Source organism: Silene latifolia, chromosome 7 (genome assembly GCF_048544455.1).
Source record: "Silene latifolia isolate original U9 population chromosome 7, ASM4854445v1, whole genome shotgun sequence".
NCBI classification, from domain to species: Eukaryota; Viridiplantae; Streptophyta; class Magnoliopsida; order Caryophyllales; family Caryophyllaceae; genus Silene; species Silene latifolia.
Window position 1 is genome coordinate 15132764 of NC_133532.1, and position 13508 is coordinate 15146271.

Genomic DNA, 13508 nt, shown 5'->3' on the forward strand with positions numbered 1-13508 from the left:
AACTATTTTGTATTGTTGAAGACGATTTTAGAATTTCTATACTCAATTTTGCACTCGGACACATAAACTTCACCGAGTGAAGCCATTCCATTCCGCTAATAAAGCAAAGAAGGTTTCATGTTTACTGTACACAAGACTAGAGAATGGTTCACTGATTACATTGGTATGTCAAATATGACTAGATCAGAAAGCTGGTTAAAGATCAGCAAGACTCGATGTCTCAATGTCTCAATGATTTATATGAAATTTACAACAAATTCGGTGAATTAACACGAACACAATTAAGCTCAAATACCACTTCTCAATCACCATGCTGCACATCCACGACAAACCAGGGAAGGCATTTGGCACTACCAAAGAGCTTCGCCTAATGATCATAACATCGGCTCTCTAAAAGCCTTATGTACCCCGAAGTGCTGCTAATCTTTCTTCAAGGTCATCAATGCCCGATCTGGTAAAGAGAAAAAAAAAAGTCACCACTTAATAAGTACCACTGTCAAGGACATATGTGATGCAATCATGCACGAATGAGTCTTGTATGAGCTGGTCTCATAAGTGAGAAATAACTTTCGACAGTTTACATGAGAAAACGACTTATAATCATGAATTCATGATATTAGATCTGGGCGCCACAAACCACCTACTAGCAGTATTGGTTGCATTATGGCGCAAACAATTGAGAACAGGCTTAACAACTGGTTACAAAATAATTTGGGTTCAGCGAACATGAATCATCATTCGAGCCCGCTTAGGCAGGAGTCCAGTAATGAAAAAATATAAAAAAAAAAAGGATCGGAGTGTGAAGCTAGCAACGCGTAAAATTATGTTGTCCGAGACAATAGAAACTATACACACGTCAACATAAAGGATTACAATATGATAATGAAAACTATAAAAGATGACAGGAGAAAGTGATGATCACTTACGTGCTCGCTTCCTCGGTTTTCTTTCCAGCAATTTTTCCCTTCGGAGCCGTAGACAACTGCAAGAAAATCCAAGAACAACAATTTTAAGCTTGTCTCAACATAGTAAGAATGAGAGTGTATAGAAAACATTCTCCTTGTACTAACCTGTGAAGCGACATCAACTCCAATTTCATCAAGCACCTGAGTAACAATACAAAAACTATCAGAACAAAAGCTAAAAGACTGAGACACAGTAGCACTTAAGTAATGAAATTCGATTACTTTCACATGGATATCACAGGGTATTATAAACTTTTCACTGAAGAAGACCCATGTTTAAATAATTTAAGATCTTCTCTAGAGCTAATGTGACCTTGTACACACACTCGCTTTTGTGGTTCACTGGCTCAAAAAACTCTAAGCATGTTCAGTCTATTTTGTTTAGAGGTTTACAAATTATTATAGGTACTAGTATTGGTGCCCGGCTTCGCCCGGGCTACCTCTACTTACCATTAAATTTTTTTTTTCATTAAATACAATTACTTAGAGTTGCATAACCCATAAATTTATCATTAATATATTTTTCTATGACATATCCTAAAATTACGATGAAATAAATTTTGAGACAAATTAACTACTCCTGCTATTAATATTTTACTCTTATTAATGAAACAATAGTAATAATATTTCACTACTTGCCCGTAATCATTGTTACTTTCACTACTCTCGCCGTAATTATTATCTGTCACTACTGCCGCATTAATATTGATAATTTTACTACTCCCGTCATAATTATTGTTACTTTCACTATTGCCGCATTATTATTGATTATTTCACTACTTCCGTTGTTGTTTCTACCACTTTCACTAATCTCGCTGATAATATTGTTATTTTACTATCATATTTTACTATCATACAATTCTTTTCTTTACTGACGAATTTACTTTACTACTTAGGCATGCAATTTTAAGAAGATTATATATTTATATAAATATATTACATATATGCGTTAAATCAAATCAAAAGAATTATGCAATATTAATTATATATTTTGGAATCTAACTTGAATTATTTATAACGCAATTATATCATATTTTTGTATGTTAAATAATTAACATCTCTATACATCTAATAAACTATAAAGTTTAATAAAATTGCATAGATTTTAAATTTAATATATAATTTTATGATGATAATGATTAATACCATAAGTGTGCATGTTTACACTAATTAATTATTTTGACCATCTTCTAGTTTTCTATAAATATTTAGAAAAATTATCAAGCATCTTCTTTCTTTTAGTCTCCTTGAAATTGACCATCTTAATTAATTATTTTATTTTAAGGAAATTGACCATCTTAAATAATTATTTTATTTTAAGGAAATAGTCCATGTTTTACTCTCTTACAAATGTTTAGGAAAATTACCAAGTTTCTATATAATTTAATTTTAACCCAAACTATATAATATTTGCATTGAGATCCCTTAATCGGGTCCATCACATGGGACTAGTGATTTAAAACTATATAGTATAATTAATTTGTATAACTTTCTTTAATTAAATTGAAATCCCTTGGTTTCTGGATTTAATATATAGTATTGATTAGTGAGAAACTGAAAGTTGTATTTTAGGGCAAGCCAGCGCTTGCATCAACTATTAGTGAGACCACACCACAAACTTCAAGTACAATAGAAAGCGTCATATACTTCTAAAAATGCCACCATGATTGCCTTTCTTCGTAGTATGAATGATGAAACAGCACTAAAAAAAAGGAAGCAAGTACTCAGTGGTTGGAAAAAGTAGTAGACCTGATTCGTCAAATCGTCTGTTTCCTCTTCGGCCTCATCATTGTCCAAAGCATCATCAATCGCATCAGACATCATTTCAGTCTGAAAGGTGAAGAACATTGTCTCGACTTAGATATCAAGAAGCCAAGAAATTATTATTGGTACAGTTGGAAAAACATACTGCCATGTCCATTTGTGCAGACTCTCTCTGAAACTTTTTCAATATTTCCATTTGTTTTGCCGGTGCCATTGTCTGCCAAAATAAGATAAAAGGCAAAAAAGGCGAAGCAAATTCAGAACCCAAATCTTGGCAAAGAATAGCATTCACTGAGTCAAGGGCTTAAGCAGCATTAATATAAACCCTCTATTTCAGCCAACTATCCTCATCTGTTCTTTTTATCGAAGTCACAAATGTGGCTAAATACTGAAATGGAAGGAGAATCTAGAAAGTTTGACAGATACAACAGCAACAACCCTTAATCCCAAATTGTTTGGAATTCGCTAACATGAATCATCATTTAATACTTAATTCCAGGTAGAGTAATAAAATAGGGGAAAGGGAAAAAAGTAAACACGATAACTAGTCAATATAGAAATATCTGACAGAAAAAGCGATGAATCCACCAAACGCAAATCTTACGACAAACCTTATTCATTGTAGCCATTGCTGTTGTGGCACCCTTCAATCCAGAGGCAACAGAAGATTGAGCATGGATAGCCTGGCGAAAGACAATGAGATTTAAACATAGAAATCCTAGAAAAACAGGAACCTATAGCCAATTGGATCTAAAAAAAATGAGAGTTCCAAGGTGCACCTGTGTATGGGTCGATATACCTCTCATTTGAGCTCGGCTGCCTTGCAAATTAGTAATTTGTTTTCTAAGTCTTATTAGTTGACGGGCAAGAATCTTAGTTGCTGCCTGCAATGTTAAGAAAGTAATACTTTAAGTACACTGACCACATAAATGCCTCAAAAGATTCTTAAAACCTTTAGCATGTACAACGAACACGACAACATTCGGTCACGTAAAAACTGTCAGTTATCCTTGGCTTTAGTGGAGACGGAATGCTACCTCATTGCCTGTTTTTGCAGTCTTTTTTATTTCAGCAACCAACCTCTTTTCCTGTCAGCACAGCATATTACAGCATCAGTCAAATATAAGTGTATTCAAGAAGCTTGATCAAAAGGAACAATTTCCAACAAGAAAATGCTTATTTGCTCAACATACTTCTACTTGCAGTGATGAAATTTCTTTCTCAATACCTGAAACAAAATAAACAATTAAATTATAATTCTTTCAGTCCGTCCTTTTTTTCAACCTCCAGAACTTACACGAGCTCTAAACAAGTGGATTCCAATTACCTACAAAATCTTTTTCAGTATTTAAACCCAACTCTAGAAGAACATAATTGCGACATCAAACTAAGATTATTGGCATTCCCTAATAGCACAAATAGTTATACATGATAGTACAAAATAAGGTCCAACTCTATCGGGGTAAGGCGATTCATATGAACGCAAACTAAGATTATTGGCATTCCCTAATAGCACAAATAGTTATACATGATAGTCTCACGTGTGAGACCAACCCATTAACCTTATAACTAAATGAGGAATACATAAAAATTTTGGTTGATCTAGCACTTGATATTGTCTCATAAGGGATAACTATTGTAGTAATGACCCTAAAAAAAGTGAGGATCTTTAGCTAGAACATTCCATGCTCTTTGGCTGCAGGAAATGGTATGAAATAACATTAATGATTCCCTTTCTTCATATTTGCCGTTCCCTTACCTCACTAACCCAACCACCAACACCCACAGGCCACAAACTTTCTCCCCAACACCCACCAGGCCACCACCACATTCCCTCACCAATACAAATAGAGAAATTAGGGGTTATTTCCTTTCATGAATGTAACCAAACAAAAGGGGGAGTAGGGAGTAATCCCTTCCCTAACTACATCAAAAGCCATAACCCACTGGCCTAAGCACTACAAAAACAAAAGCGCACCCTTAGCGTGCGTTTGGATAAGGGGTATTTGGAGGAACAGGAAGGGGAGGACGGGGAGGTAATTTCCTTTTTGGCTAGCAAAATTGTTGTGGAGGAATTTGGGGGGGAGGAAAAATGGATTTCTCCATTTCCCTCCTACATGTCAAATCAAAATCCCCCAACCAAAGGAAAGATTTGGACGGAAAACTCTTCCTATTCCTATTCCCTTTCCCTTCCCTTCCCTCCTCTTTTACTACCCAAACACAGATAAAAAAATGGTAGGGTAAGGGAGGAGAGGGAGAATGAGGGAAAGGGAAAGGGAAGGAGTTTTCCCTCCAAATATCTCCTTTGTTAGAGCCTAAAGGGGTTTTAATTTGCCTTATTGGGGGATATTGAGGGATTGATTTTCCCTCCACTCCAAATCCCTCCATATTCATTTTGCTAACAAAACAAGGATATTACTTTCCTTTTAAATCCCTCCCCTTCCCTCCCCTCAAAATCTCCCTATGCAAACACAAGCTACACAACCCTAGTTCCAAATCAAAATTCCTCTTTATATATCACTTTTACTCTCTACCTACCATAGTAACCATTCTTACCAAAAGTCTTTTAGGAGCTAGGACCATCCCACCTAAGTCTCATGGTATATTGATATCCCCGCAAGTCGAGAGCATGACTAGCTAAGATCTAACCTTAAGGTTTTGCCTCTCTCCTAAGGATTCAATGTGGCTATTTCGTCGCCCCAAAATATACCATACAAAATTTATTCAAATTTAACAATAAACTATTAATACAAATACAAATTTGTAAAACACCATCTTATCATAAAACTTTGTTGATTACATCAACATTATCCAACAAAAGAATAACAAACAACAAATTGAAAATGCAAGATAATAAAAAGCTGAATTTTTTTAAATCATACCTCTTGTAGCATTGGTCATTTCTCTCTTACTCTCCCGAAGAGCCTCTGATATTACAAATTCACATTAATTCCATACAAATCAGTACAAATAAGAAATACCCCACAAAAAATTAACAGAATTCAAAGTTGAAACTACTTCCCAATTGCATAAATAGGATTAAAAGACCAAAACTTTATGAAAATTTAAGCTGCAATTAGCTATAACAAAATAATGTAAAATTAAGGGTAGCAAGAAATAATGAACCTTTGGCAGTTGGGGTTTTCTTGAAGATGTTCATGGTGGTAGTGTTTGTTTGATTTGCAGGGTTTATTTGGGAGATTGACGAACTGAGTATTACGATGGTGGTGTTTAATTGAAACAGAATGAGGTGACTGGTGAGGTGATGAAAGTTGAGGACTTTTTGTTGAGTTTTTCTGGGTAGTTTACTTTATGTGTCCTTCTCCTGATCTTCTTAAAGAGTTAATTTACTAACTAGTGTAGATCCCGCGCAATGCGCGGTAAATTTAGGCTTTTTAATTTTTAGTATATTAGTTATAGATATGATTTATATCTCGCGAATTTTTATAAAAAATAACTAATATTAAAATTAATCAAAAGAATTGAATAATTCCATGAATTGTGTTTTTTATGAAAATATTTTAACTACATCAATTTTTTTTAAAAAAAAAATTTCATCACGAAGTTAATAATAGGAGATACAGTTTATATGTATAGATTATTTTAAATAAAAAATTATTTTAATAAATGAAAATCTAATTTGTTTCCATTTATAAGTTTGAGCACTTTGGTGAGAAAACTTTAGAGAAGTTGTATTCTCTTAATATATAGAAGGATTTATACTTTTAAAATTTGCACCTCATTAATATTTATAAGTTTACTCTATTGTATTTTGATATGAAACAAAAAAATTGAAATAGAAAACTAATAAAAAAAATTATTTAAGTTGTGAATTTTTTATAGTGAATTTATTTGCAACGAAGCTAATAGTAAGCATATGTCAGGTTATTTTCTACAGTAATAATTATTGCATTGTTGAAAAATTTAGCAACTTATACTTTATAATTTAATATCAAATTTATTTTATTTTAATGAAAAAATCATAATTATGAATTTATTTAAAAAATTAGAGTTTATTTATAACAATATATTTATTGAAAAGATAATAATGTAATGAAAGAAAATTTTATTTATTACCATATTTAGCTAGATGCTTTTTGGAGGGAAAACTAAGAGAAGTTTTATTCTCTTAGTAGTAGGGGGGATTCTGTCACGTCATTTATTTATTTTTTATTTTGACTTAAAAGACCAAGAAAATGGAAAATAATCGGTAAATAAATCATAATGGAGGTTTATGATCAAATTTATCAATAAAAAAACTTTTCAAATATAAAAAAAGCCCACTTGTACCCCTCTGATATCAGAAAAGTCCACTTGTACAGTTGTACCCTTTAACTTCCTAGTTATTCTCACATATACCCCTTAAGTATAGTAAATGACGAATATTGAGGATGAAGTGTGGTAAAAGGGTAAATGATGAACGTTGAAGATGAAATTGAGGCATATAAAAATGAATTTGAAGGGAAAACGATGTTTGTTGGAGAGAAAACAAATATTTCAATTAAAGTATGATATTGTTTACATAGCCCTTAACATCGTACGTAAGGTACTTAAGAGCATGTACAATAGAGAGGAGAATATGATCCTCTTATTTTTTCTTTCTCCCTATCTTTTTTCGACACATCACTTTTTCTATGATCCACTTTATTTTCTAACATTTACATCCTCTTCATAAAATTTTCCTTAACATTTTACCACAATAGAGATGATCCTCTTATACTTCCTCTCTACAATAAATTATTCTTATAACATTTTATAAATTTAAAAATAATTTGTTAACACTCCACATGGAAAATAATGAGTGGATATTTGGCACAAGGGCCAAAGATCAACTTCCTCTAATTTTAGAGGAAGTAGTGTTCTTCCTCTTACTAAGGCCTCGTTTGGTTCATACGGGAATAGAACCCCCGTGTTAATTTGCAATTCACTGAAATCCAACTCCAATATTCAATTTCCATGAAATGATATATGTTTGGTTATGGATCCTCTCCATTTCCTTTCTCTCCATTTCCTCTCACAATATCTTTAAATATTAATATCTCCTTTCATTCTCATTTTCCTTTATTTTTATGCGTAAATTTAGAACCGTTAGATATTGTCAAAATGCGATCTGGACCATTAATAAGAACTTGCCTCTCCATTTCTTTTTAGGAAATGGAGAGAAATTGGGCTCTGTTTGGTTGCCTTGAGGGAGTTTGTTTTTCCCATGAATTAATCTCCCGTGTATTGTTTGGTTGAACCGTGTCAATTCACGTGATTTTAATTTCTAATTACCAATATACCCTTCCGCAATATTACTAACACTTAATTTGTAGGGGTAAATGGGTAATTTTGAAAGAAATAAGTTGGGGGAGCTTTCAATTACCTAGGGAGGGGTTGATAATCAAACTCATAAATCATGTAGGAGTTGAAAACTCCCTTGGAATTGTAAATTCCCCCATTTTTCATTGAGGGTAACCAAACAAGTTACCAAAAACTCAATTCATGAGAGTTTAGAATTCCCATGAATTAAGAGGGTAACAAAACAAGCACTAAAAGGATCCCCCATGTATGTTCTACAATAGAGACGAGTTCCTCTTAGAAGAGACAAAAGGCTAAGAGGAGGCTCAATCCTCTCTATTGTACATGCTCTAACACTTCTTCCCCGCTTCATAATGACAAGCGAGAGTTCACTTAACGTCTTAGTTGTTGGTGCTTAGTATTATGATGTTGGAATGTGGACTTTCCTTAAAAGTAAGGGTACAAATGAGACTAGTCTATACTTGAGTAGTGATATAAGTGAATAACTAGTAAATTGAAGGGTATAAGTGGGTTTTTCTGAAAAGTAGGGGTACAGGTGGGATTAGCTCATAGCAGAGAGGTACAAGTGAAAATTTCCCAGAAAACAAATGGATAAGACACTCTAAAATAAAATAGATAAATAATTATCTGAACGTAAGGAGGATGGGCAAGTCTTCTGAGTAGCTACGACCACTTAGGAAAATTTGAGAAATAAGTTTATTTTATTTTAAAATTACTGTATACATTTAGTGATAGAAGTTATTTTGATGATATTATAATTTTAAATTAGGAAGCTAATTAATTGACTAGCTTATTTTTAAACTCGAAATAAATCTCATTACAACAAAATTACATATATTACAACAAAATTAAATATGCCGTAGGATCTAAATTGAGGAGACTAGTCCATGTGTAACACTATCTATTATAGGCCGTAAACTAGTTGGAAAGCCCGTGCGATGCACGGGACTCCCATTAGGATTATCTGTAAAAATATATTCTTAAGTTGATAAAAAAGTCCTACTATGTTGTCATTGATGGAAACAAAATTCGTGATTGGTATAGATGATAACAGATGAATTATTAGTGATTTTAGCATAAACGTTTTGCCAACGATTAGTATAACATCAAGTGACATAGTTATAGCATGTCGCTAGCTTTTTAATTTTTACAGGCACAACTGGTTTTTAATTAAATACAAAACGCTTTCTCTATAAACATGGTGGAGCTCATCAATATGAATCCTTAATAACGGAGACATACCTTTATGAGTTTTGCAAATTATTTTACAACTACGTAAAACTGAATGATGTTACAAAAAACAGCATATATCATAATTATATATATTTAGTGCGTTGAGAGAAAATGGTAGATCTCTTACAACATAATTATACCTTGATTATTTACACTTAAGAGTATTTTCTCCTTATAAACATCACCCAATATCTCTCATTCTATTACATAGAATGCACGGGCACCTAGTAGTATTATCTGTGACAACATCAGTTAGTAGTTTATGTCATTTTTTAAAATAATTGGGTTACCAAGTTAGTATAATAATGTCAGTTAGTAGTATATATTTTATGGCACCGCAGACACGTTATTTTATACATTACCATGGTCTGGTAATAGAAAACTATTAAATTTAACAAAAACTCAAACTATGCTAAAAATGGAAGCAACCAAAATTTTGAGGGTTGATTTAGATGAAGACAGATTAATCATGAGTTCCTATAACAAAAATGCAACGAAAGCGTTGTGGCATTTGCTATTTAACTATGTCAGTTGTATACTAACATTCAAAGATATAGTTGGATTATAGAGTTAACGTTCTTATTGTTTTAGCACCATCTATTTTTTACCGAAATAGTCTTTGACTACTTATCCTTAAAAACTCCATGCAAAATATATAATACGACATCTTAATTTGGTAAATTATGAAAACTTCTTTGTAAACAATGTCCTTCTTGTGGCCTTGATACATTTGGTCTCTATCATCGATGTGACGATGTAGAACGTTAATCTCTCGGATGACGTTGTTCTTGAAACTACATAAAACTTGCCATTAATAAAAATTGGTTTCGGGAGGTAAATTTCAACATGATTTAGTGACTGTCCCTAACTCTTGTTTATTGTTAAGGCGCAGTATTAGAGCCGGCAAACAATGACACGACACGAAAACACGACAAGAGTCCGACACGAAATTAACGGATTTGGGTTGGCATTTAACGACCCATTTATGTAAGTGGGTCGACACGAACACGACATGGGATTTAATTGGGCTAGGTTTGGGTTGAACACTCTACACACGAACCCGACACGAATAACCTATTTACTAAATTAATCCCAAGTTTTCTTGATCCTCACATAAATATACTTACATTTTCCAAATATGACATGACACGAAAACACGACCCGAAATTAACGAGTTAGGGTTGAGGTTTGATGACCTATTAATGTAATTGGATCGACACGAACACGACACGAGATTTAATTGGGTCGGGTTTGGGTTGAAAAGTTCGTGACCCGTTTAAATGTGACACCTGAACCCGACACAACCTGATTTGTTTGTGACGTCTACATAGCATGGCCTCAACGTATATTGTCTCTTTTTATGAACGAAAAGAATATTTGTATCTGAGGAAGTCATTGCTATCCTCGGGTTCAGTACCTTTTGCCGACTTTGGAACCCGTAAGTATCTTCCCTTCTACTATGAGTTTTCCAGGGCGATTGATAATAAGACAGATCCCGTTAGATAATCCTCTTACGGAGTTAATGTTCCTCTACAATGTAAATGGCATACCACGCTTGGTAGAGCATACTATTATTAGTTATATTAAAAAAAAAATCATCATGTATACTCTCTCCCCTTCTTAAACTCTCCCACCTTGCTTCTTAGAGGTCAAACTTTTATAACTTTGACCATTAGTATGTCGAAAATCATGATCAAACTTCCGCATTAGCAATTGTGTAGAAGCAATACGGAAGATCATTGCGAAGAGGAAGAAATTCATTTAGTGTGAAATTCCAAAAAGATAATGAATCTTACTCCCAAAGTCTACACCAACTAAAATACCCGACCAAATCTCGCATAATGAAAACAAAAGCGACGTCTAAAAGTAAGGATACCAAATGGGGAATAAGACATGACGAATGTAGGCCTTCTCATACCCGTATTTAATAGAAAAATTACATGCCCGGCCCCTACTTGTCGCAACTAAAAATTTTCAAAACCATAATCGCTTCAACTTTGGGAGATCTAAAAATAGTTTCGTTCCATTTAAATGTCTTATACTCGTCTATTCTATAACTTTCTCAAATAATTCTGATATTATTTTACCCATATATAACATTCATGGTTGGCACGATTTAAAATTCAGTTTGAGTCTAAAACTTTATTTATATTCGCTACATCCAAGTCAAATGCGATATAGTTGGACACTTGTGATAGATTTTCCTTTTTGATCAAATTAATTTGCTTTTTGTTTTTCTTATTGTAGAGCTAACAACAATTTTTTTCTTATGTAGAAAACTAACATTTATTTTGAACCAATTACTTATTTATTTATTCTGTTCCTCATGATTTTGTAGTATATATGTACCTTGTGTTACAATGCCTAATTGCTAATATTTATTCTGAATAAATAGCTATAATGGAGATTATAAAATTAAAAATGGAACTTGAGATCAACTACTAACAATAGGGTCAAAAATAAGTAAACATGGCAAAAAAACATCAAGAAGTAATTTAGATATGAGGAAGGTCGGGAGATCATGAAAAATCTCATATTTAGGCTTTATTTCAAAGAAATTGAAATTAGCTTTTGAACAAAATTTCATTTATCTTATTTTTTTTTGTAAATATTTGATAGATAAATTATTTACCAAAATAAGAGTAGCATGTGAGAAATAAGTTACCTGTTTTTTTTTATTCATTTAATTTATAATATTAAATATAGATAACTTATTATGTTCTAATTTTACCAAAAAAAGAGCTACCTTTTAGTTAGTTTGCCAAACATTTTTGGCTTAATCAATTAAATTATCATCTCTTAATTTTAGTTACCTTTTAAGCTACAATTTTAGGTTTCAGTTAACTTTTCAGTTAGTATGACTAAGTAAATTTAAGATATAGTATAGTTATATTTTACCCCTTTTGAAATCCACATTTTAAAAATTACTCCCTTTTGAATTTTTTTTTTTTGCTAAAATTACTCCCTTAAGTTGCATTTTTTTCCTAAAATTGCTTCAAAACTTTAATTTAAGTGACTTATTTTCTCTGTTTTTGAACTCTCCCTCCATTTGTCTACATAGTTATACCTTTCAAAGTATAAATTGGTTATGGCACAAACAGAATAAGTTCAAAAATTGGAGTTTTGAAGTAATTTTAGAAAAAAACATGCAACTTGGGAGTAATTTTTGCAAAAAATTCAAAAGGGAGTAATTTTAAAAATGTGAATTTCAAAAGGGAGTAAAATCTAATTAACTCGATATAGTATATGAATAATGTTTATATTATATTTAATATGCCATATAATTAGTTACATTGTGTATTTTGAGTATCACCTACTTATATTAGAATAATCTTATTAAAATAAATTTAATCTACTTTTATTAGGATAACTTTATTAAAATGTTAAGAAATCTACTTTTATTAGGATAATTTTATTAAATTTGTTTCTAAATCTACTTTTGTTAGGAATTCTGAAAAAGTTGGACTCTCTAATATCGCTCGAAAAGTTTCTGCTTTATATATATGTATTGATTGATTGGCAAGGACGTAATACAAAACGGGTAAAAATGACCGAATTTAAATTGACACAAAACAGATTAAAATGACTAATTTGAAATCACAATCACAGTTGTACACACAAAAGGCGAGTAATTCGACTCATTCACATCCAGATCATGAATGTTTAGCTCCATATTATGTAAGGAGCCGTTGGTTTTGGTAATTTAAATTGAAGGGTAATATAAAATTGGTTGATTTCCACCCTCATATCCATAATTAACGCGTTCATCCTAGTTAGCACCTCTAGCTTCGTATCAAAGTTACGATCGATATCGTACCTAGCATCAATCAATATCGTCACTAGTATAAATAAGAAAACTTAAAGAGTAGTAGAGAGAGTTATGCTCTTTCATGAACATGATTTACTTAATCATAAACTCAATTGACATAGAAATATTCTTATCAAAGTTAAACAAATGATTGAAAAGTAATTAGAGTTTTGTCTCGTATAACCAACTAAACATGCATTTCACATTATTTTCCCTTGTCAATGTTCTCAAATACTTCTCTCATTCAACTCCACTCTACCACTTTTCATTTTTACGCTTGCGAATGCGAGTTTTACGCACTAAATATTTTTAATAGAATTAAACAAGATCCCACATGAATATATCTTCGTATAGAGAGAAAATTAAAATTGAGTACTCACTTGTGAATAATGTACAAAAATAAAATTGGTAGAATAGAGCGGGATAACAGACCGCAC

The 13508-nt window shown here is 32.3% G+C and overlaps 1 protein-coding gene across 1 annotated transcript; it reads right to left on the bottom strand.

The window, feature by feature from the left end:
- Positions 1–99: 99 nt before the first annotated feature.
- On the bottom strand, positions 100–6050 carry LOC141591830 (vacuolar protein sorting-associated protein 2 homolog 3-like). The gene is made up of 11 exons (XM_074412313.1): positions 5856–6050; positions 5612–5656; positions 3923–3957; positions 3767–3817; positions 3509–3613; positions 3341–3412; positions 2875–2946; positions 2715–2795; positions 1071–1106; positions 927–982; positions 100–451 (listed from the first exon to the last, which is right to left on the bottom strand). Exons 1-11 carry the CDS (start codon positions 5887–5889, stop codon positions 400–402), a joined length of 639 nt encoding a protein of 212 aa, XP_074268414.1. The 5' UTR covers positions 5890–6050; the 3' UTR covers positions 100–399.
- Between the last annotated feature and the right edge of the window lie 7458 nt (positions 6051–13508).